Source organism: Mobula hypostoma, chromosome 21 (genome assembly GCF_963921235.1).
Source record: "Mobula hypostoma chromosome 21, sMobHyp1.1, whole genome shotgun sequence".
NCBI classification, from domain to species: Eukaryota; Metazoa; Chordata; class Chondrichthyes; order Myliobatiformes; family Myliobatidae; genus Mobula; species Mobula hypostoma.
In genome coordinates, this window is record NC_086117.1 from 27,285,382 (window position 1) to 27,310,781 (window position 25,400).

The following is a 25,400-nucleotide window of genomic DNA, read 5'->3' on the forward strand; positions in this document are numbered from 1 at the left end:
CTGACCCTCACTGGGGGACGGGACACACACACACTGACCCTCACTGGGGGACGGATCCCACACACACTGACCCTCACTGGGGGGGGCAGGTCCCACACACACTGACCCTCACTGGGGGATGGGTCCCACACACACACACTGACCCTCACTGGGGGACTATACCACACACACACTGACCCTCACTGGGGGGACGGGTCCCACACACACTGACCCTCACTGGGGGATGGATCCCACCCCGCATTGAAATTCGGAAGGGATGAATTCCACAGACACCGATTCGAGTTCAGGTATTGTTTCCACGGACACAGAGCTCACTTGAGTATGGATTCCACTGGGCAATCTTCATTCGTTGTGACCCCAGATCCACAGTGGGGTGTGATACCTGGCTTAATCCTGTCCTCAGCTGATCACTTAACTCTGCAGAAGCATCAGTAACATCGTCTAATCCTCTCCTAAAATGTCCTTATCCAAATGCCCGAAGTGAGCCAGGCAAGATTAGTGTGTTCACCAGAATTCTGGAAAGTGGCTGGTCCCAAATGCCATATGCATTTATCAAATTAGCTATCAGGGTGCTTCCGAACTCTGTTCAGTGACCAGAGCTCGGAGCAAGAGGTAGAACTAAAAGACTTAACTACATTGTTCTTCTCAATGAAGAGAATAGCAAGCATTTCTACTCAAAGAATGATACAACTCTGAGGGAGCACCGGACACATTGTGTCTCTGCCAGCTCTTTCAACTAATTAGCCCCATTCGCTTGCTTGTTCTCTTTAACTTCTGATTCCCAAAACTCTTCAAGCAGTAAATTCATGATCAGAGCATGATATTGTAATTTCCATCTTCTCTCTGTTTCATTCAGTAACACACATACACTTTGATAACTATTCCTTCAACACAATCATCTATAGATTTTCTTTTTAATCTTCGGGGGTCTCATGGAATCCCAGAGAACATATTTATCGTTATGGCTACTGCAGGAAGAAATTTACCACCTTTCCACCCCCTGCCCTTGCTCATCTCTCTGACCCATTAAAAAGAAACTCTGTTGCAAACTTTCTCTTGCTATTGCTGTGCAGTTCCTGAACTTCTCCCGGTTGCTAATCTGGATCTACAGGTGGGAGGTGGGCGAGTTTGGCGCGTGCAGCATCTCCTGTGGCGGAGGACAGCGAGAAAGGGACGTTCGTTGCCTGAAGCAAGAGGGAACTGACACCCGGCGGACCTCTGACGCGGATTGCGCTGGTTCTCCCAGACCCGAGTCAAAGGAAACGTGTAACAACCACAGCTGCCCTGTCAGGTATGTGGTTAAGAAGTGAGTCGATTACACCAAAAGCTAGGGGTGGTATGGGGCAGGGGCAGGGACAGGGGCAGGGACAGGGGCAGGGGCAGGGGCAGGGGCAGGGGCAGGAGCAGGGGCAGGGACAGGGACAGGGGCAGGAGCAGGGGCAGGGGCAGGGGCAGGGACAGGGGCAGGGGCAGGGGTAGGGGCAGGGGCAGGGGCTGGGACAGGGACAGGGACAGGGGCAGGGGCAGGGGCAGGGGCTGGGACAGGGACAGGGACAGGGGCAGGGGCAGGGACAGGGGCAGGGGCAGGGGCAGGGGCAGGAGCAGGGGCAGGGGCAGGGACAGGGACAGGGGCAGGGGCAGGGGCAGGGGCAGGGACAGGGACAGGGGCAGGGACAGGGACAGGGACAGGGGCAGGGGCAGGGGCAGGGGTAGGAGCAGGGGCAGGGGCAGGGGCAGGGGCAGGAGCAGGGGCAGGGGCAGGGGCAGGGGCAGGGACAGGGACAGGGGCAGGGACAGGGACAGGGACAGGGACAGGGACAGGGGCAGGGGTAGGAGCAGGGGCAGGGGCAGGGGCAGGGGCAGGGGCAGGGAGAATGAGTGACACTCGGATTAGATGGGAACCACTCACAGAGTCTGAGATAGAGGGAGGAAGATGGACACTAGCCACAAAGAACAGTGGTAGAGAATTATGTAGGGAGCAGGGGAATTATGTGGGGAGTAAGGGAACTACGTGGGGAGTAAGGGAATTACAGAGGGAGTAAGGGAATTACCTGGGGAGTAAGGGAATTACATGGGGAGTAAGGGAATTACAGAGGGAGCAAGGGAATTACATGGGGAGTAAGGGAATTATGTGGGGAGTAAGGGAATTACGTGGGTGTAAGGGAATTACGTGGGGAGCAAGGGAATTACGTGGGGAGTAAGGGAATTACGTGGGTGTAAGGGAATTACATGGGGTGTAAGGGAATTACATGGGGAGTAAGGGAACTACATGGGGAGTAAGGGAATTACATGGGGAGTAAGGGAATTACAGAGGGTGTAAGGGAATTAAGTGGGAGTAAGGGAATTACAGAGGGTGTTAGGGAATTACGTGGGTGTAAGGGAATTAGGTGGGGAGTAAGGGAATTACAGAGGGAGTAAGGGAATTACAGAGGGAGCAAGGGAATTACATGGGGAGTAAGGGAATTATGTGGGGAGTAAGGGAATTACGTGGGTGTAAGGGAATTACGTGGGGAGCAAGGGAATTACGTGGGGAGTAAGGGAATTACGTGGGTGTAAGGGAATTACATGGGGTGTAAGGGAATTACATGGGGAGTAAGGGAACTACATGGGGAGTAAGGGAATTACATGGGGAGTAAGGGAATTACAGAGGGTGTAAGGGAATTAAGTGGGAGTAAGGGAATTACAGAGGGTGTTAGGGAATTACGTGGGTGTAAGGGAATTAGGTGGGGAGTAAGGGAATTACAGAGGGAGTAAGGGAATTATGCAGGGAGCAAGGGAATTACGTGGGGAGTAAGGGAATTACAGAGGGAGTAAGAGAATTACAGAGGGAGTAGGGGAATTATGTAGGGAGTAAGGGAATTACGTGGGTGAAAGGGAATTACGTGGGGGGTAAGGGAATTACAGAGGGAGTAAGGGAATTATGTAGGGAGTAAGGGAATTACGTGGGTGCAAGGGAATTACGTGGGGGGTAAGGGAATTACAGAGGGAGCAAGGGAATAACATGGGGACTAAGGGAATTACGTGGGGAGTAAGGAAGGTGGGGGAAGTTGGTTGGCACATTGGGGGAACAGGAATGCAGTTAGGTGTTCAGACTGGAGATTTTGGGCTGACTCATGAAATGTGACGTGCTCTTCATTCGCTACAATCCTCTAATCCTTCCACTCCACCACCGCCCTCCCAATTCCTCCGCTCTGTTCACGATGGGTTACAAATTTCCTGGCCACCCCCACTCCACTACCCTGCACCTACATTCTTTATCTTTTGGGTGCCAGCTGGCAACAATTGACCGCAAGGTTTCAAAAATGAAGGGCATTCTACCCGACCCGACCCTTCCCACCTGATGTTAAAAGCACAAGTTTTCAGCTAGGCAAACCACTGTATAATCAGCAAAAGGCCTAACTCAACTTCCCCTCCTGTTCCAAGAACATTAAGGTTGTGGAATCACCAGCAGCTTGTCATCGTGGGTTAGTACACCCTGTGTTCGAGAGCTTTTGCGGACAATGGCTGCAGGGTTTGACGGTGTGTCCTGTTCAATAAACTCCGGAACAGCTGAGCGTTCTGGCAAAGTTTTGTCCTCAATGATGTCCTTGTTTGTAGTTTTGGTCCCCTAATCTGAGGAAAGACATTCTTGCCATAGAGGGAGTACAAAGAAAGTTCACCAGATTGATTCCTGGGGCGGCAGGACTTTCATATGATGAAAGACTGGATCGACTAGGCTTATACTCTCTGGAATTTAGAAGATTGAGGGGGGATCTGATTGAAATGTATAAAATCCTAAAGGGATTGGACAGGCTAGATGCAGGAAGATTGTTCCCGATGTTGGGGAAGTCCAGAACGAGGGATCACAGTTTGAGGATAAAGGGGACACCTTTTAGAACTGAGAATAGGAAAAACTTCTTCACACAGAGAGTGGTGAATCTGTGGAATTCTCTGCCACAGGAAACAGTTGAGGCCAGTTCATTAGCTATATTTAAGAGGGAGTTAGATATGGCCCTTGTGGCTAAAGGGATCAGAGGGTATGGAGGGAAGGCTGGTACAGGGTTCTGAGTTGGATGATCAGCCATGATCATACTGAATGGCAGTGCAGGCTCGAAGGGCCGAATGGCCTAATCCTGCACCTATTTTCTACGTTTCTATGTTTCTATGATCCTTGCAGGTGGAATGTTTCTGAGTTGGGAGTGTGTTCTGCATCCTGTGGAATTGGAGTTGCAGAGCGATCAGTTACCTGTGTCCAGTTCATCAACGGGGCGGACGTCGAGGTGAATAAGACTCTGTGTCAGGCAGAGACGCAGCCCCCAGACACCACACCGTGCATCATCAGCATCTGTCCTTTTAAGCTGGATCAGGTACCCTGGTCAGAGGTAAGTGCATCCTTCCCCTGAGACTCCTTGTACGAGCGGGGACCTACGGAGGCATATACATGGTTTGTGCAAACACAATATATACAAAACACTAAAGCTGACAGGACAAGTTGATAATCTGGCTAAAAGAGACACATAAATTTCCTGGGCTTATATCTTTAACTGCAGAATATTTAAAGCAAACAGGTTGTGAGGGAACATTTAGACCTCGTAAGGAATAGTGAAGTTAAATCTGCACACCTCACTGCAGAACAAATGTAAAGGCCTAAGCAAAGGTACCAAAGAGACTTTTCAGAATGTTACCAAAGAATAGAGGCTGGTTCTGATCATGGAACATTAATTCTGTTTCCCTCTCCACAGTCAGAGCCTGACTACTGAGTATTTGCAACAGTTCCTGTATTTATTTCAGACATCCAACTTCTGCACCATTTTGCTTTCCAATATGTTGGAGAAACTCTCCTTATTGTAATTATTATTGTTCTCCGTTATGCCACAGGCATTTAGGACAGCAATGAAGGCCCTCCAAGTTAAAGAGAGGTGAGATTAGATATTAGACCACTGGAAAGTGACACTGGAGAGGTAGTAATGGGGGACAAAATGACTAAGTATTTGGCACCAGTCTTCTCTGTGGAAGACACTAGCAGTATGCTGGAATTCAAGCGTGCCGGGGAGGCAGAAATGAGTGCCGTTGCTATTACTAGGAAGATGTTTTTTTGGAAAACTGAAAGGTCTGAAGGTAGATAAGTCACCTGGACCAGGTGGTGTGCACCCCAGGGTTCGGAAAGAGGTGGCTGAAAAGGTTGTAAAAGCGCAAACAACAGGGATTCTGCAGATGCTGGAAATTCAAGCAACACACATCAAAGTTGCTGGTGAACGCAGCAGGCCAAGCAGCATCTCTAGGAAGAGGTACAGTCGACGTTTCAGGCCGAGACCCTTTGTCAGGACTAACTGAAGGAAGAGTTAGTAAGAGATTTCAAAGTGGGAGGGGGAGGGGGAGATCCAAAATGATAGGAGAAGACAGGAGGGGGAGGGATGGAGCCAAGAGCTGGACAGGTGATTGGCAAAGGGGATACGAGATGATCATGGGACAGGAGGCCTAGGGAGAAAGACAAGGGGCGGGGTGGGGGAAAGCCAGAGGATGGGCAAGGGGTATAGTCAGAGGGACAGAGGGAGGAAAAGGAGAGTGAGAGAAAGAATGTGTGTATAAAAATAAATAACGGATGGGGTAGGAGGGGGAGGTGGGGCATTAGCGGAAGTTAGAGAAGTCGATGTTCATGCCATCAGGTTGGATGCTACCCAGACGGAATATATGGTGTTGTTCCTCCAACCTGAGTGTGGCTTCATCTTTACAGTAGAGGAGGCTGTGGATAGACATGTCAGAATGGGAATGGGATGTGGAATTAAAATGCGTGGCTACTGGGAGATCCTGCTTTCTCTGGCAGGCAGAGCGTAGATGTTCAAGTAGGTGTTGTAAAAGCATCAGTAAAGATCTTTCAAGAATCCCTAGATTTTGGCATGGTTCTGGAGGACTGGAAAATTGCAAATGTCACTTCACTCTTCAAGAAGGGAGGAAAGCAGAAGAAAGGAAACTATAGGCCAGTTAGTCTGACGTCAATGGTTTGGGAAGATGTTGGGGTCAATTGTTAAGGATGAGGTCTCAAGGTACTTGGAGGTACATGATAAAATCGGCCAAATTCAGCATGGTTTCCTTCAGAGGAAATCGTACCTAAGATATCTGTTGGAATTCTTTGAAGAAATAACAAGCAGGGTAGAGAAAGGAGAATCAGTGGATGTTGTTTACTTAGATTTCAGAAGACCTTTGACAAGGTGCCATACATGAGGTTACTTAACAAGATAGGAGCCCATGGTATTACAGGAAAGACACTAGCATGGATAAGCATTAGCTGATTGGCAGGAGGCAAAGGAAATAAAGGAACCAGCCTTTTCTGGATGGCTGCTGGTGACTAGTGATGTTCCGCAGGGGTCAGTGTTGGGACCATTTCCTTTTACGTTACACATCAATGAGTTGGATGACGGACTTGATGGCTTTGTGGCCAAGTTTGCGGATGATACAAAGTTAGGTGGAGGGGCAGGTAGTGTTGAGGAAGCAGGGAGTCTGCAGAGGAGCTTAGACAGATTAGAAGAATTGGCAAAGAAGAGGCCACTGGAGTACAATGTCAGGAGGTCTATGGTCATGTACTTTGGTAGAAGGAAAGAAGCGTAGATGGGTTGGGTTTGGATTAGCTGACATCAAGCCAGTTGGGTTTCAATTTTATACCTGATGAGATATCTGCAAAGAATAAGGGTCTTTAGTTAATGACTGAGGTTGGAAAAGTTGGGAATGTCCTTCATAAAATGGACATGAATGAGGGATGATCTGGGAAAACTTTTAAAGGCAGGATGCAGCAATGTTGGGAATTCAAACAAAAACATAAAACGCCTGGAAATTTTCTGTTGTTCTTGAAACATCTGTGTAAGAGGGAGCAGAGTTAACGTTGCACGTTAATGTCATGTCACTAAAAATTTTTAAGATTTTGACAAAGTATATAATGATGAAAAGTCATTCCCTACAGTGTGTGGTTCAGTGAGCAAGCATAAAATTGTCTACAGGCGGACCAAATAGGATGAGATGAATTTTCTTTCAACGAGAGTTGTCAGTATCCAGGGTATTCTCCATAAGTAGATGGTGGAAGCTGATTCCATAAATATTTTAAAAAGTGATTCATTCATTCATCCATTAGCGTCATGTTGTATAATCTTTGACCATGATTGTTCTTGGCAAATTTTCCTACAGAAGTGGTTTGCCATTGCCTTCTTCTGGGCGGTACCTTTGCAAGATGGGTGACCCCAGCCATTATCAATATTATTCAGAGATCATCCGCCTGGCATCAGTAGTGGCATAACCAGAATTTGTGACATGTACCAGCTGCTTATATGACCATCCACCACCTGATCCCATGGCTTCATGTGTGCCTGGTCAGGAGGTTAAGCAGGTGCTACACCTTGCTCGAGGGTGACCTGCAGGCTAGCAGAGGGAAGGCACGCCTTACACCTCCTTTGGTAGAGACATATCTCCACCCTGCCGCTCTTTAGAAAGTGATAGGAACTGGTATTGGAATGTAGGGCACGTGTTGGGCACGTGGCCAAGTGGTTAAGGCGTTGGTCTAGTTATCGCAAGGTCGCTAGTTCGAGCCTCAGCTGTGGCAGCGTGTTTGTGTCCTCGAGCAAGGCACTTAATCACACATTGTGCGAGGAGTGGCGCCCCACACAGACTTCCAATCTGCTCCTTGTAAGGCATGAAAATGCCCGACGCAGGCCTCTCATGGTCTGAGTCGACGTTCCCCCCCCATTGGATTCAAGTAGAATGGATGGCCGCGGGAATAAGCATTATGGCAGCAGGGGGACGTGGATAAATGAGCTGTGTCTCACTGCTCCAGTGACCAGGGCTCGATTCTGACATCCGGCGCTGTCGGTGTGTGGTTTGTACATGACTGCACGATTCCCGCCAGATGCTCTGGTTTCCTCCTCAGACGTGCATAGGGCGTTAAGTCAATTGGTTGCTGTTAATTATACCTAGTGTGTAGGTGATGGGTTGAATCTGGGGAAGTGTGGAGAAAAAGATGGGATCAATGTAGGAATAATGAAAACGGGCCCTTAATCACCAGCATGACTCAGTGGGCCCAAGAACCTCGAAGCTTGATGAGCCAGTAGGGAAATGATTGGCCTAACAGTCAACATTTGTGCAGTGAGTTTCTCAGATGTTCTAGTTTGATTCAGTCCTTTTAGTGCAGGAGTTCCCAAACTTCTGTATTCCATTGACCCATACCGTTAACTGAAGTGTCTGTGGACCCCAGTTTGGGAACCCCTGTTTTAGTGGGATATTCCTGAGTTTCAATAGCTGACATTTAAATCACCCAATGTCCACAAAGCATTTTGAGTTGCTTTGGGGATGTGATAACTCATGTATTTTGGCAGGAAGAATAAGGAGAGGTGAGTGGGGAGACATGATGCAAACTAAATAGTGTAACACAGGGAATGCAGGGAAAAGAACTCTTTTAATAATGTATTTGTACAACTTTTTGAAGGTGCCAGGATAGGTTGAGAAGGCACATGGAATCCTTGCACATTAGCAGGAACTTGCAGTGTAAGAGGAAGAAGTTAAGTGAAACTTTTATGAATCAATAAACTCTTTCCCCTTGCTATGAAGTCTAAAAAACTTGGAGTCCAGACTCATGGATTATTTATGGCCTCAAGGATCTTAATTTTTGTACCTATGGGGACAGTGGAACTTTAAGATCCTTTACAGCACTTAGAGTTCTCAGTTGACTATATTCAAAACCAAGTGATAGATTTTTGGACTCAAAGTTATCAAAGGGTATAGGTGAAGGGCAGAAAGTGGAGTTGATACTGAATTTTCACAATGATACTCAAGGGTAGAGTAGGCTCAGGTGGTAGTACGTTCCCATCACTGCCTACATTCCAAGTAGAATTCAGTTCTGGGTATCAGGAAGGGTGTCAGACAAAGATGAGGACGCAGGGGACATTTACTAGAAAGAGGGGGTTATAATTATGCGGAAAGACCATAGAAGCTGAGATCTTTCCTTGTAGAGCAGAAAAATTGAGTGACTTCTAATGGTAGCAACACACACAAAGTGCTGGAGGAACTCAGCAGGCCAAGCAGCATCTATGGAAAAGAGTACAGTCCACGTTTCGGGAAGGGTCTTCGCCCAAAACATCAACTGCACTCTTTTCCAAAGATGCTGCCTGGCCTGCTGAGTTCCTCCAGCACTTTGTGTGTCTTGCTTGGATTTCCAGCATCTGCAGATTTTCTCTTGTTTGTGACTTGTAATGGTGTTCAAAATAAAGTGAAAGTGTAACCATTGGCTTGAGAATTTATTGAGAATTTCCTCTTTTATTGTCATTTAGAAATGCATACATGCATTAAGACATGATACAATGTTTCTCCAGAGTGATATCACAGAAAACAAGACAGGCCAAAGACTAATACTAACAAAACCACATAATTATAACATATAGTTGCAGCAGTGCAAAGCAATACCATAAATTGATGAAGAACAGACCATAGGCACAGTAAAAAAAAAGTCTCAAAGTCCCGAGTTGATCGACTCCCGAGTCCCCGATAGTGGGAGCAAAAGGGAGAAACTCCCTGCCATAAACCTCCAGGCACCGTCAACTTGCCAATACTTTGGAAGCAGCTGACCCCAGCCGACCCTGAGTCCATCCGTCCGAAAACTCCGAGCTTCCAAGCAGCCTCTCCGATACAGCCTCCCGAGCGCCATCCTCTGCCGAGCGCCTTCGACCTCTCCCCGGCTGCTGAAACACGCAAAGCCAAGGATTTCGAGGCCTTCAGCTCCGGAGATTCCGGTTACCACACAGTAGCAGTGGCAGCGAAGCCAGGCATTTCAGAAATTTTCCGGATGTTCCGCTGTGCTCTCATGTCTGTGTCCATCAAATCAGGATTGTGCACGGTCCCCTACTTGACAAATAACAGACATCATCACCGAAGTGGCCGCGCGTGCTGTCGTCGCGCCGCCATCTTGTCCCCCCTCTCGGGAATTAGAAGCCAGATTTACTGTAGGAGGAAAATAGAGGGAAGAAGAGCAACAAATATTTTGTGAAAGCTTTTATCATCTGGAATGCAATACCTAGTAGCATTTCAGAATTATCTTTCTTTAAGGTGTAAGCAACATGAAGGATAATGTAACAGAACCATAGGGAAAAAAGCAGAGGACATGGGACTAATTGCAAAGTAGTTTCAAAGAACTGACACAGTCACGTTGAGCCAAATGATCTCCTACAGTGCATCACTCTGTGGAATAAGGTGACGTTCCTTTGAACATACTGTTTCTATTTCAGGGATCCAAGCAACTGAGGAAGGAGGTCAAAAATATCATGAAAGTCACAGCCTTGTTAAACGTGCCAACTGAGGGAAGCACTTATCTCTGGGTTCCCATAATGGGATCATGTTCCGTTAGCTGTGGTGAAGGTAAGAATACAATGACATTTTATGTGATGTTCGTGGTGTTAAACACCATATGAAAGTTCTCAGTCATCCAGGTCATTGTTTATCAAGCAGTAGTAATTCAAGGCAACTGGACTTGCTGTGTTGTCTAGGAGATGTTTCACCACTCATCTGAGAGGCTTCTTCATTTCTGTCCCCAGTGGGTACTTTTCCGGCTTATAAACTCTGTGAGTTGTTGAAAGGTACAGCAATCACATGAGGGTCGTTAGGAGCCGTAGAGGTAATGAGAGGGTCATTAGTTTAATCTTTGCATCCTTGTCAAACTGGAAAACGCATCCCTGAATAGAGGAGATGGGGTGCAACACCACCGATCAGCTACTTACAATGTATTCCTAACATCTCTACCCAGGCATCTCTGCAACAGATCCCGCCTCCATTCAGGCAAAGATAAGACTAATGACCCTCTCATTACGTCTACCATTCTTAATGGCCCTCATATGATTGCTGGCTATACCTTTAAACAACTCACAGAGTTTACAAGTCAGAAAACTACCCACCATGGATCAGAACTGAAGAAGCCTTTCGGATGAGTGGTGATACGTCTTCTAGACAGCACAGTTGCCGTGATTTGCCACTGCTTGATAAACACCACACATGTTTGTCGAGGTTGGAGAGGTGCCGAGACTGAATTGTTGTTGCACTGTCCAGCAGAATCCCATACTTGTCCACATAGGCTTTACCCCAATGCCCCACGCACACGTGCTTCTCTTTTGGAGGAACTGGGGCACAGTTCGACCGGGACCTGTCAATTTCAGATATCCCCCAAAATAAGAGACAAGAGATTGTAAATGCTGGAATCTGGAGCATCAGACAATCTGTTAGAAGAACTCAGTGTGTCGAGCAGCATAGGCAGTCGATAATTTCTTTCCTCCCACTGGCACTTGTATAAAAGATTTTGTAGAACATGACCGCCAGATGGCGTTAACATACGTAGCAGCCATACTTAACCTATGGATGGAATAGACTCGAGGGCCTGAATGATCTCTTTGTTCTTGTCCTTCTCCATTAGTCTTTCTTGGAGATATTTCCGAGGCTGATAAGGCTCATTTTCATCCGTCTCAAGACGAAAGGCATGTGTGCCGTCTTCTCCCAAGCTCAAAGTGAACAGTCCCGTACAGAAAAGGCCATTCAGCCCACAATGTATTTGCAAACTCTCAATATCAGCATGCTTTTGCAGAAGGTCAGAGCTATGTGAACAATTGTTGTTGGTCCAAACAGGAACATCAGAGATCAGGTACGTGTGCATGAGCGCTGAGACAAGGGAGGAGTCACGGCAAGAGTACTGCGATCAGAACTTCCAACCTCAGATGCACTATATGCCATGCACCAGTAAGCCATGCCCCCCTTGGTAAGTCAGTTCAACATCATCAATCGATATCATTACTCTGATAAAGTTCCGAGCTTTTTAATCAGCTCTGAAACATCACCGGGAAGTATGGCTAACAATCTGCTCTCCATCGAAACCAGGGTCTTTAAATTTCTGCACCAGCATCAGACAGTCAGAGGGAATATGCACCACGAGTCAGATGCAGAATAAAGATCCCTTGACTAAGTCTCTCTACTAGTAAACAAGGTCATGCTGGGACTATACCAAAAATACTGTGCGAAGTTTTGGTCTCCTTACCCAAGGACGGATATGCTTGCCATGGAGGGAGCACAGAGAAGTTTCACGAGCCTGATTCATCAAATGTTATAACCGTGGTACAAGGAAGGTTCATCTAGGCTTGTATTCACTAGAGTTCAGAAGGATGAGAGAGACATCTCATTGGAACATACAAAATACCAACAGGGTTAGTCAGACCAGATGCGAGAGGGGTGATTGCTCAGACTGGGAGATTTTAGAACCCAAAGGCATAAACTCAGACTGTATATAGGGTAAAACATTTATAGTTTTTTTTTTAAATCTTTTTATTGAGTAAGTATACAAAAAAGGTAAGCCATATAAACATTAATACAATGTTAAAGTATAATAAAATTCCAAAAGATAACAATACCAAAAAGAAAATACTACAAACAATGTAATTTAAGCATAAGAAACCAAGATAACATAATAGTATACTAAATTTTATATATATCAATGGAAAAAAAAGAAAAAAAAAACCCCCCAAAAAAAAACCCACCGTGCAGCTAACTAAAAGCAAGGCAAAGCAATGGGCTAACTTGAAACCAAACAGAGTTAAACTTAAAATCACGTCCTCAATCCCGACCTCCATTAAAAACAGTGAAAAAAAAACAAGAAGGGTAAATATTACATTAAATGAAAATATCGAATAAAAGGTCCCCAAATCTGTTCAAATTTAAATGAAGAATCATAAAGGTTACTTCTAATTTTCTCCAAATTCAAACATAAAATCGTCTGAGAAAACCAAAAAAAGGTAGTTGGAGCATTAAGCTCTTTCCAATGTTGTAAAATACATCTTTTCGCCATTAAAGTAAGAAATGCAATCATTCTACGGGCTGAAGGGGAAAGATTACTAGAAATTTTAGGTAGTCCAAAGATAGCAGTAATAGGGTGAGGAGAGATAGCTATATTTAATACCCTAGAAATAATATTGAAAATATCTCTCCAAAAAGTTTCCAAAGTAGGGCAAGACCAAAACATATGAGTTAAAGAGGCTATCTGCCCCGAACATCTATCACAGAAAGGATTAATATGCGAGTAAAAACGCGCTAACTTATCTTTGGACATATGTGCTCTATGAACCACTTTAAATTGAATTAGGGAATGTTTAGCACAAATAGAGGAAGTATTAACTAATTGTAAAATCTGCCCCCAATCATCCACAGAAATGGTAAGCCCCAATTCCTGTTCCCAATCTACCCTAATCTTATCAAATGGAGCTTTCCTAAGTTTCATAATAATATTATAAATCATAGCCGATGCACCTTTCTGACATGGATTAAGGTTAATTATCGAATCTAAAATATATGTAGGAGGAAGCATTGGAAAGGAAGAAAGTATAGTACTTAGGAAATTTCTAACTTGTAAATATCTAAAAAAATGTATTCTTGATAAGTTATATTTATTAGATAATTGTTCAAAAGACATAAGGGAACCATCTAAAAATAAATCCAAAAACCGTAAAATACCTTTAGTCTTCCAAGTTTGAAAAGCGCGATCCATAAAAGAGGGAGGAAAAAATATGTTACCTAAAATAGGAATCGCTAACCCGAATTGATTAAGATCAAAAAATTTTCTGAATTGAAACCAAATGCGCAAAGCATATTTAACTATCGGGTTAGAGACCTGCTTAAGACGTTTCAAATCAAAAGGAAGAGAGGAACCTAAAATAGAACCAAGTGTATAACCCTGAACAGATTGTAATTCCAATGCTACCCATTTAGGAATAGATAGTATGTCCTGGTCAAGTAACCAAAATTTCATATGTCGAATATTAATAGCCCAATAATAAAATCTAAAGTTAGGTAATGCTAAACCTCCATCTCTCTTAGCTTTCTGTAAATGTATTTTACCCAGTCTCGGATTCTTATTCTGCCAAATAAATGAAGAAATTTTAGAGTCAACTTTATCAAAAAAAGATTTAGGAACGAAAATTGGTAATGCCTGAAACACATATAAAAATTTTGGCAAAAAAAACATCTTAACTGCATTAATACGACCAATCAAAGTTAAATATAAGGGAAACCATTTAGATGAAAGTTGAGTAATATGGTCTATTAATGGTAAAAAGTTAGTCTTAAATAAATCTTTGTGTTTACAAGTAATTTTAATCCCAAGATATGAAAAGTAATTATTAATCAATTTAAATGGAAATTTATAATATAAGGGAAGATGTTTATTAATCGGAAAAAGTTCACTCTTACTAAGATTTAATTTATAACCTGAGAAAAGACCAAATTGTGCTAATAACTCTAAAACAGCAGGAATGGATCTCTCAGGATTAGAAATATATAAAAGTAAATCATCAGCATAGAGTGATAATTTATGGGACTTTAATCCCCGAGTTATCCCAGTAATATTTGAAGATTCTCGAATAGCAATTGCAAGAGGTTCTAATGCAATATCAAATAATAGGGGACTAAGAGGACAGCCTTGTCGAGTACCACGAAAGAGAGGAAAAAAAGGTGAGTTTAAAGAGTTAGTACGAACCGAGGCTACAGGGGAGTGATATAACAGTTTAATCCAGGATATAAATTTCAAGCTAAAATTAAACATTTCAAGCACCTTAAATAAATAAGGCCATTCTACTCTATCAAAAGCTTTCTCGGCATCTAAAGAAATAACACACTCAGGAACATTTTGTGAGGGAGTATAAACGATATTTAACAATGTACGAATATTATAAAAAGAGTAACGACCTTTAATAAAACCCGTTTGGTCTTCCGAAATAATAGAAGGAAGTACTTTTTCTAGTCTATTTGCTAATAACTTAGAAAAAACTTTAGAATCAACATTTAATAAAGATATTGGTCTATAAGATGCACATTGAGCAGGGTCTTTATCCTTCTTTAGTATTAGAGAAATTGATGCTCTATTAAAAGATTCAGGAAGTTTACCAAGTTTCAAAGAAGCCTCAAAAACCTTACAGAGCCAAGGAATCAATAAAGAAGCAAAACATTTATAAAATTCAACGGTAAACCCATCAGGGCCAGGAGCTTTCCCCAGATTCATAGAAAAAATAACATTCTTAATCTCATCCATTGTAATGGAAGTATCTAATAAAGAAGACATATCCTGTGAAATCTGAGGGAAGTCTAACTTATCTAAAAAATCATTCATATATTTAGAATCTCGAGGAGACTCTGATTGATATAAAGAAGAATAAAAATCACAAAAGGTTTGATTAATCCCCACATGATCCAATATCAATCGATCATTTTGGTTATAAATCTGATTGATTTGAGATTTAACATAATTAGATTTCAATTGATTAGCCAGCAGCTTGCCAATTTTATCACTGTGAACATAAAAGTCACTTCTTGTTTTCTTTAATTGGTTTACAATCGAGGACGAGAGTAGTAAACTGTGTTCCATTTGAAGTTCAGTTCTTTGTTTGTATAACTCCTCAGAAGGAGCCATAACATATTTCTTATCAATTTCTTTAATCTTGTCCACAATTGCCATCTCCTCCTGCTTCTGTTTCTTCCTCAAAGCAACGGAATACGAAAAAAACATTTATAGTTGAAGTGATTAAAAAGTGTTGTCACACTGAGATGATGAACTTGTGGATTTCTCTTTCACAGAAGGCAGTGGAGGCCAAGTTGCTGAATATATTTAAGAGGGAAGGACATGGATTTCTAGGCACAGAAGATACCAAGGGGCAAAGGGGAGGGAGCGGGATAATAACATTGAAATAAAGGATCAGTCACGATCACATTGACTGATGGAGCCAACTCAAGTGTCAAAGGGCTAACCTGTTCTCCTATTTTATACGCTTCACTGTCTTATCAAATGTTCCCAGCTCGGAAACACCACAGGTTAAATACAGAATAAAGCTCTTCCTCAGCTCTCCTGCCAAACCCACCCAGAAGGTAAATGAGATTGGTAAAAAGTGACATTGAAAGTGTCAAACAGCCATAAAAACCCATCGGTGTTTTTTATAAATTCTTTAGAGCAATAAACCTGCTGTCCCCTCTCAGTCTGGACTGGTTATCTACAGTCCCTTATCGATACGTTTGACCCTTAACAGCCATCTGACGTGATGCAGCAAAACTCTCAGTTTTCCTTCAGAGATCATAGAGAATGGGCAATAAATGGTGGTCTTGTCAAGTACATCCACAACCCACGAAATACATTTTTAAAAATTTACACTTCCAACCTGGATGCATGTGAATTTGAGAAGGACAAATGTATATTAGACCAGACACCTTGTCTCGGTTTCATTCCCCTTCACCCCGAGGCTTTGACATTAATATGGAATTATTGTCATTTATTTTCTTAAAGGTGGGAAGTCCACGAGTATGGCCCGTGTAATGTGAGCTGTGGAGGTGGAGTACGTGAGAGGGAGGTGTACTGCGTAAAGAAAGAAAGGCATTTATATCAGAGGGTACCTCCCTTGGAATGTGCTAACACTTCAAGGCCAGCTTCCATAGAGATATGCAATTCTGATCCCTGTCCTGTAAGGTAACTACCTCCATCCACGGATAAAAAACTGTGTGCTTTGTTTGCTTGTTATTGGATTGTACAACTCATCATAGATGAACGTCATGGCTCAGGACGCCTAATTAAAAACCATCCCTTCAGTATCTGACTTCTTCAACATCTGACTTCCCCAGCCCATCACCAAATCTTCCTCAACCCACACATCTTTCCAATCCAACACCAACTTTCTCCAAGTCAGCAACCCAACATCTCACTGCACATCTCCAATGCACAATATTCACTTCCACAATACCAGATTCCTCTTCCCCAGCCTGAACACCAAACACATCTACCTCAAGGCCAGTCCAGAAACTATGCATCTTACCTAACATTCAACCCCACCAACACCACCTTTCCAACCAATCTCTGGCTTTGACTCTCACGTCCTGATACCGTGGCTCATCATCAACAATCCTTATCTATGATTCCACCACCACTATTTGATAAATTCCAAGGACTTTATTCTTTTGAGTACATAAAGGGGCTTACATTCCTTCTGCGCTTCCTCACATTCTTGGGTCACCCCAGGATGGTTCAGCACCAATCAATTCTTTTATGCAGACAACAGATGATATCCTTTCATTTGAACTGTATCTATGACAATGACCCTTTTTGTTAGGTTTCTGTAACGTGTCCATCCAGCAATCCGCTCCCTGGATATTCGCTAACCTTCTCTCTGTGTGAATTTGTTTACTGGCTTGTGCTGACAACCAACCGATCACAATAAGAACCTTCTTTCTCCCTAATCTTTGCCGAAGGTGGCGGTACAAGTCCGAATCTTGCAGCATGCCGTGCGGAGGAGGGGTGAGGCAAAGGCTGTTGTACTGTACGAAGGTATTACCTGACCGTGAGGAGCTGACATCGGATAAAGAATGTCTTCATTTGAGCCGACCTGAGGACTTAGAAATTTGCAATCTCCATCCTTGCCCTCCAAGGTCTGTGAGCTTTTTTCACTGTTCCTTGCCTCTTTGAAGGCACTGGTTCTCAGCAAGTTTTGTTCATAGAACAGTGCAGCATAGGAACAGCCCTAAGCATACCAAGTCTATGCCAAGCATGAGGCCAATCTAAACCAATTCTATTTGCCTGCACATGGTCCATATTCCTCTACTCCCTGCCTGTACGTATGTCTGTCTAAATGCCTCCTTAATACAATAGGGTCTTGGATACACTAGGGACTTTTGAAAGTCTCTTAGATAGGTACATGGAGCTTAGAAAAATAGAGGGCTATACAGTAGGGAAATTCTAGGCAGTTTCTAGAGTAGGTTACATGGTTGGCACAATATTGAAGGGCCTGTAACGTGCTGTAGATTTCTATGTTTCTATGTTAAATGTCTGCTTTTACTCTCTCCTCTAGCAGCATATTTCACTCTGTGTAAAATCAAATCTCCTTTAAGCTTTCCCCCTCTCACCTGAAGCCTTTGCCCTCTAGTATTTGACATTTCCAGCCTGGAACAAAGATTCTGGCTATCCACCCTATCGATACCTCTCATCATTTTAACCACTTGTATCAGATTTCTCCTCAGTCTCCTATGTTCCAAGTTTGTTCAACCTTTCCCTATAATTAACACACTCAACATCTCGCTGAACCTCTTCTCTGTGTTCCCCAAAGCCGCCACACCCTTCCTGCAGTGAGGCTATAAATATTTCCATACCAACGTTTTATATAGCTCCAGCACGAATGGAGTTCAATGGAGACTGAATCTCATTGGGTAAAGGATTCAACAGGCATCAGCTCTTGCAGGGCACAACAGAATCTGAAAACTTAGTGTTAGGTAACTGGCAACAATGAATATCAATTGAGACAGGTTATATAAAAACAACCAAACATTTACTAAACACGGATAAACGATAAGGAAAAAAACAAACAAAAACTTTAACCAGAAGTTAACCGTTATGCAGCCGTTCAACAAATCATCACTCGGCACTGGTTCATAAAGCATTAACTGCAAAAACAATTCTTAAAGCGATAAAGTCAGATATAGTTCTTAAAATGGTAAATTCGAAAGTCCAACAGATTTATACGTTCAATTGGGAGACTTCTCTGGAGAAGGATTTCTTCATAGATGCGACTTTCCTGCTGGTTCTATCCAAAGGATTCACGATGCAGTAAATGAACAGTTTAAAACAACTGACCTTAAATTCTTTTAGAGAGAGAGCAAACCTTTGCATGAACTCTTTGCTCTTTTTGGCAAGAGTTATCCTCGATGCAGGTCGCTACTCCTTCAACGAAGACTCAACAAGGTTGATCCTTTGTTAAACTGCCAAACTATGCTGACTGATCTCAATCCTTCGGGTCCTGTACTTCGATAAAGTCTTCACTCCCCCTTCTACTGCTGGAATTGAGTAAATCAGCACATCTAGCCAAAAATTTCCAGTCCAATAATATGGTATCTTGCAATAGAACACAACACTTCATTTTAAAAATGAAACTGCGTCACAACAACAAATGCAGCAGAAACAGAGACACAGCACGTTCTACCTGGAAATCTACAAACTAAAAACTAACTGTGTCATCTGGGTCTTCCCTTTATATACCCATGGTGCACATGTCATCATGTGACCTCACATCGGCGGGAAAATCACATCAGGTGACCTCCAAAAGACCATTACATCATTCTCACAAAAAAAAACACATCTCCTTGAACATGTAACATTAGCAACTTGCAAATGTCTCCCTGATGCTGAAGCTCCCTATTTAAAAGGATTCTTGACAGCGATACTCAGTGTTACAAGGCTGATTTGATTTGACCCTTAAAGAGATGGAGAATATTCGAGCAGAACTCTAAGGTTACTCTGTGAATCAGAGGGATAAATAGGTACCACATACAAAATGCTGGAGGAACTCAGCAGGCCAGGCAGCATCTATGGAATGGAATACAGTCAAAGTTCCCGGTTGAGACTCTTCATCAGATTCTTCATTCGTCCTGAGGAAGGGTCTCTGCCCAAAACATCGACTGGTTACTCTTTTCCATAGATCCTGCCTGGCCTGCTGAGTTCCTCCAGCATTTTATGTGTGTTTCTTAGATTTCCCGCATTGCAGATTTTCTCTTGTTTGTGATAAAAAGGTAAAAAGAGTTAGGAGAACACTGGCCCAGACAGTAACATTACGTCGCTGTGAGAGTCATGGTGAGAGGAGGAAGACTGGATGGATTTGGGACGCCGGCTTAATTTACCCTTCTCATGTTCAGGTGGCAGGTTTCAGAGCCAGGACGGTGCTCGGTACTTTGTGGGACTGGTGTGGCTGAGAGGAAGGTGACCTGTGTCCAGCTTCACAATGGGACAGACATGGAAGTGAACAGATCCCGTTGCTCAGGGCTGGAGGAGCCTCTGTCACGTGTCCCATGTGTCGTCAGCTGCCCGTTTGGTTGGAATCCCCAAAACTGGTCTGAGGTTAGTGGCACTGCCTGGGCATGGGAACACAAGAGGTTATTCTAGGTGCCCAGTAACTAATTATCATAATTTAATTATTATAATTAAAATGTAATGAATACCTGAGGTCATAGGGCATATCCTTGGAGTGAACCACATATGGATTGTTTGACTACTCCCATAATCTATAATTTTATTTATTGGAATTTTATTGAATGGTGTCAGGAAGTCCACATAAGTGATGGTCAGTGACATTTTCCTTCTACTAATTGAGTTACTTTTTTCCGGTAATTAAAGCAGTGGCTGTCAGAGTTGCTGTCAGACAGCGCCAGCAAACTGGGTTTAATTCTGATCTCCAGTGCTGGCTGAATTGAGATTTCATGTCCTCCCTGTGCTCACGGGGAATTCTTTCAAATGCCCCACTTTCCCTCCCCTATCCCAAGGATATGCTGCTCGGTAAGTTAATTGGTTGCCGTAAGTTGTTCCTAGGGTGTCTGGGAGAGTTGATGTGAGTGTTGGGAGAACAAGATGGGAGTTGTATACGATGGTATAATTGGGTGCTTGGTGGTCAGTATGGACACGGAGGGCTGAAGAGCCTGATTCTGCATGATTCAACATGACCTGCAATTTCTGTAAACACTCTGATCAGCTCCAGATTCTCTGTATACTATGCCACACTGTTCTTTATAACATAGAATGTAGTAATTTTCCCACAACAAATGTTACATGTATATAATATTTAGCATCTTTTTGAACTATCTTGTTAAGGTTGTTATAGTTGCGGGTGGTAGTGGGGACAAGCTCCAACCACCTATTAAATGCTCCCAACGGCGTGCGTCTCAAATACCCTCTGACAACCAAGTCCAGCTCTTGGCCTTCATGTGTGGCTTAGCTACTAAGCCTGCCGGAACCATTTCTGCTGACAGAAGGGGCAAAGGTGCGTTATTGGTGCCTTAAAACCAGTCGCTTCGGGCAGAAGGGGCTCATAAGCCGTGGTTAACAGCACATCTCGGAGAAGGAAAACGCTGATCTCAAACCTCTGCTACTTTAAGGCTATACCCACTCATGAGGAAGGCTTCGGGAGGAAACCCCGAGGGAAAAATCCGGAGCTGGAGCCCCTAAGGCAGTCCCACATTGAGTTCAGTGCTAACTGGAAACCCCTGCAACGCTGCCGGTACCAAACTGTATCGGTCTCTGCCATTCCTTTGGGTTCATCAGATGCGTGGAGAGGGGGAACCTGCTACATAGGCAACAGCTCGCTCTCCATATTGTACTGGCCGGGCTTGCGTATCACGTAGGCAGCTAGGAAGCAGCATCCGTGGTCTGCCCTGACTGACGGAGGCCTCACTGACCTGTGTTTAGCAGGGAAGGATATGATGAGAAGGCAGGTTAATGGAATGAGGGAGTAATGGGTAACTGGGGTTTGGTACATTGAAATAATAAATAGGAAGATTTGAAGGGTGCATCACTGAGGACATTTTCAAAAGGCAGCATCCATCTTGAAGGGTCCTCACCATCCACACCATGCCCTCTTCTCATTACAGCCACCAGGAAGGACATATTGGAGCCTGTAGACACACACTCAACATTTTAGAGACTGCTTCTTCCCCTTTACTCTCAGATTTCTGAAGTATACATGAACACCACCTCACTAGGAGGAGAAGATGGCGGCACAACGGTACCATGTGCGGCCTCTCCGGTGAATGATATCTGTAATCTGTCAAGTAGGGGAGCAGGCACAATTCTGATTTGATGGAGACCGACGCGAGAGTGCGGAGGAACATCTGGAAAACTTCTGAAATGCCCGCTTCGCTGCCGCTGCTACTGTGTGGTAACCGGAATCTCCGGAGCAGAAGGCCCCGAATCCTCGGCTTTGCTTGTTCAGCGGCCGGGGCGAGATCGAAGGCGATCGGCAGAGGATGGCGCTCGGGAGGCTGTATCGGAGGGGCTGGTTGGAGGCTCGAAGTTTTCGGACGGATGGACTCAGTGTTGGCTGTGGTTGGCTGCTTCCAAGGCATTGGCAAGTTGACGGTGCCTAGAGGTTTATGGCAGGGAGTTTCTCCCTTTTGCTGCTGCTATCAGGGACTCTGGAATCGATCGACTTGGGGACTTTGAGACTTTTTTTACTGTGCCCATGGTTTGTTCTTCAAATTATGGTATTGCTTTGCACTGCTGTAACTATATGTTATAATTATGTGGTTCTGTCAGTGTTAATCTTTGGTCTGTCCTGTTTTCTGTGATATCACTCTGGAGAAACATTGTATCACTTCTTAATGCATGTATGCATTTCTAAATGACAATAAAAGAGGACTGAGTGTTCTCATAATCTAATGTAATCTAATCTATTCTACTTTGTTTCTTTTTCCACAATTTTTTGGAATATATTTCTCATTGTAACGAGGTGATATTTTTAATGTATTGCACTGTACTGCTGACTCAGGACAACAAATTTCAGGACGTTCGGTATGTCGGTGATAACAACCCTGGTTCGGATTCTGATACACATAGCATGCAGACCGGTAGAATTGAGAAGGCGTGGTTGGGAAGAGGATGATCTGGGGAAGCTGGGGAAGGTGGCGGGAAGGTGGAGCTGCAGGGAAGGATTTGAGTGGCTGGGATTGAGGGGTGGCTGAGTTTGAGAGGGGAAGGATCATTTGATGGGAGATGGTGGGTGTTGGGATTGAGATAGCAGTTATTGTTCTTCTGTTTCCAGTGTTCGGTTTCCTGTGGACATGGTGTCCGAAGCAGGCAGTTGCTCTGTGTCAATCTGGACTCAAACGAGGTTGTGCTTGACGCCTTCTGTGACGAGCTGACGAGACCTGCTACCGAGGAGCCCTGCGAAGTGGGACTCTGCTCGACCCAGTCAACAGTCCAGACTGTAGCTCTGACACGGGCTCCCACGGGGACTGCCTCCGCCGGCCTTATAGCTACAGTGACACCACAGGAGTCCAGAACCAACACAACTGCACTGGCTAAAGGCTCAAGAAATGAAGGTACAGAGAGAAGAACTACATATTACCAGCACTTGGCTAATCCAGAGACCAGCACTGAGTACTTAAAGCTTGGGATGGTAATCAAATAAGACTTCCTTTACATTGCTGTCCTGGGAAGATTCATACAAGCCAGGTTACTGAGTCCCAAAGATTATTTGTTAATATAGTGCAAATACAGTAAGGCGAGAATGTAAACATAGAAATTGGTGATTCAATTAGTTACCACTGGGAACTTAATTCAGGATAGTTAAGTACTCTGATCAGAGTGCCAAGACAAACTGAAAAAGTTCAAAAGTTCAAAGTAAATTTTATTATCAAAGTAAGTATATGTCACCATATACAATCCTGAGATTCAATTTCTGCAGGCAAATTCAGCAAATCTGTAGAATAGTAACTATACCAGGATCAATGAAAGATCAACTAGAGTGCAGGAGACAGCAAATTGTGCAAATGTAAATATAAGTAAATAGCAATAAATAACGAGAAATGACAAGATAAAGAGAAGTTAAAGAGAGATCATTGGTTGTGGGGACATGACAATAGATGGTAAAGTGGGTGTAGTTATCGCTTTTGTTCAAGAGCCTGACAGTTGAGGGGCAGTGACTGTTCTTGAACGTGGTGGTGCGAGTCCTGAGGCTCCTGTGCCTTCTACCTGATGGCAGCGGTGAGAAGGGAGCATCTCCTGGGTGGTGAGGATCTCTGATGATGGACACTATTTTTCTACGGCAATGTTTCATGTAGATACGCTGAATGGTTGGGAGGGCTTTACCTGTGATGTGGTGGGCTCAATCCACTGCCTTATGTAGAATCTTCCATTCAAAGGCATTGGTGTTTCCATACCAGGCCGTGACGCAGACAATCAATAGATTCTCCACTCCACTATAGATGTCATGCCAAATCTCTGCAAACTCCCAAGGAAGTAGAGTCGCTGTTGGGCTTTCTTTGCAATTGCACTTATGTGCTGGGTCTAGGATAGATCCTCTGAAACAGTCAGTGTTGGGCTCCTTCAGAGACCAGAAACATCCATCACAACAAAATGGGATTGATTTGAAGGCTGGATTGGCTGTTGGCTACCACACTTCCCTACCCAGACCACGAGATGTGCACTTACACCGACTGTGTGCTGTTTTGTTCCAGGTGTCTGTGGGAAACTGGTTCTGAGCAAATCAGGCATGTTGAACCTGACCAACCTGCAGGTGAAGGAATGCACGTTTAGCATTGGACGTCCACTGGATGAGGTCATCACGATTCGTGTTCTGTCCAGCTCACTGAGCTGCAGCAGGCGTAAGAGACCAGTGTCGCTGTCCGTAGTGCTGAAATGTAGCTTCTGAAGGTTGCTGATTAAATGGGCGGCATGTTGGGGTTGACAGATGAGGGGTGCAGCAATGTCAGGGATAGGGGAACAATTGCCACGGAAACTACACAAATTGAAATTTTGACTCAATTTTAAATGCAGAGATGTGGATCTTTCAGATGTCTTTACTCTTCCACCAGGGGACGCGCTGTCATTTTGTGGGCGACGACTGTTCTGGAAGACCTGCTCCCCACTGAAAGGGTTTACACTCACATCTGTCACCAACACGCTGACAGTCAGGCAGTGGAGCAGCACTAAGGGTCTTGGAGCTGTCCTCCAGTTCTCCAGCAGCCTCTCATCGCGACAGTACCACAGAGGTATGTCTCTGGTTGCGTGTCCGGCCCAAGGAACAGCCTGGGACAACGGGCTTGAATACAACTCCAAAGTGGAAGCCAAACTGGAGCTTAACATCACCAGTGCAATTTGAGGGAGAACTGTTCTACTGTAGCTGCTGCTTTCAGAGAAGATGTTAAGCCTATGCTCTCTCAGAGTAACTTAGACATTCACAATGTATTATTGTTAGAGGCCCTGCGTACAACTTGGTGGCCTGACCAACATCAGTGAAACATCAGGTGGTCATGAGGCGAGGTGGGCTTGTTCACTTTAGAGCAAAACAAAAGTTAATTAACACAGGTCTACAAAGTTAAGAAGCATTTTGATAAAGTTGTTAAGGAGAAACTACTTCTATTGGTGGAAGAGCACCATGGTAGCAGAGCGGTTAGTGTGGCACTCTTACAGCTTGGGGCAACAGAGGTCAGAGTTCAATTCCAGTGTTGTCTCTAAGGAGTTTGCACTTTCTCCTCATGAACCGTGTGGGTTTCCTCCAAGTGCTCTGGTTTCTTCCCATAGTCCAACGACATACTGGTTAGTAGTTTATAACTAACTGGTAGGTCAGTTGGTAATTGTAAATTGGCCCGTGATTTGACCTGTGTTAAGTAGGAGGTGCAGCTCGTTATACCAGAGGGGTCTGTTTTGTGCTGTATCTCTAAATTAAAAAAAAAGGGTCAGCAATTAAAAAGGAGTAAAAGATAGGAAAATATGAAGAAAATAATGTTTATGTAGCAAGTTGTTATCTGGAATCAAGGGCGATGGTAGCAGGTTGAAAGGAAGCATTTAACAGAGACTTGGAGAACGAGGAATGATTCGCAGGGCTCTGGAGAAGGAACGGGTCTATGGG

At 44.1% G+C, this 25,400-nt stretch overlaps 1 protein-coding gene across 2 annotated transcripts in view; it reads left to right on the forward strand.

Moving 5' to 3' along the window:
- adamts13 (ADAM metallopeptidase with thrombospondin type 1 motif, 13) overlaps positions 1 to 25,400 on the forward strand; it is a 103,197-nt gene that overhangs the window by 72,575 nt on the left and 5,222 nt on the right. For both annotated transcript variants that reach the window (XM_063073741.1, XM_063073742.1), the window contains 10 exons: positions 1,112 to 1,291; positions 4,157 to 4,361; positions 10,239 to 10,368; positions 11,623 to 11,752; positions 16,310 to 16,489; positions 17,266 to 17,442; positions 19,696 to 19,897; positions 22,590 to 22,869; positions 24,007 to 24,153; positions 24,364 to 24,540. In XM_063073741.1, coding sequence (XP_062929811.1) covers positions 1,112 to 1,291; positions 4,157 to 4,361; positions 10,239 to 10,368; positions 11,623 to 11,752; positions 16,310 to 16,489; positions 17,266 to 17,442; positions 19,696 to 19,897; positions 22,590 to 22,869; positions 24,007 to 24,153; positions 24,364 to 24,540 — 1,808 coding nt within the window. The remainder of the gene's footprint in view (positions 1 to 1,111; positions 1,292 to 4,156; positions 4,362 to 10,238; positions 10,369 to 11,622; positions 11,753 to 16,309; positions 16,490 to 17,265; positions 17,443 to 19,695; positions 19,898 to 22,589; positions 22,870 to 24,006; positions 24,154 to 24,363; positions 24,541 to 25,400) is intronic.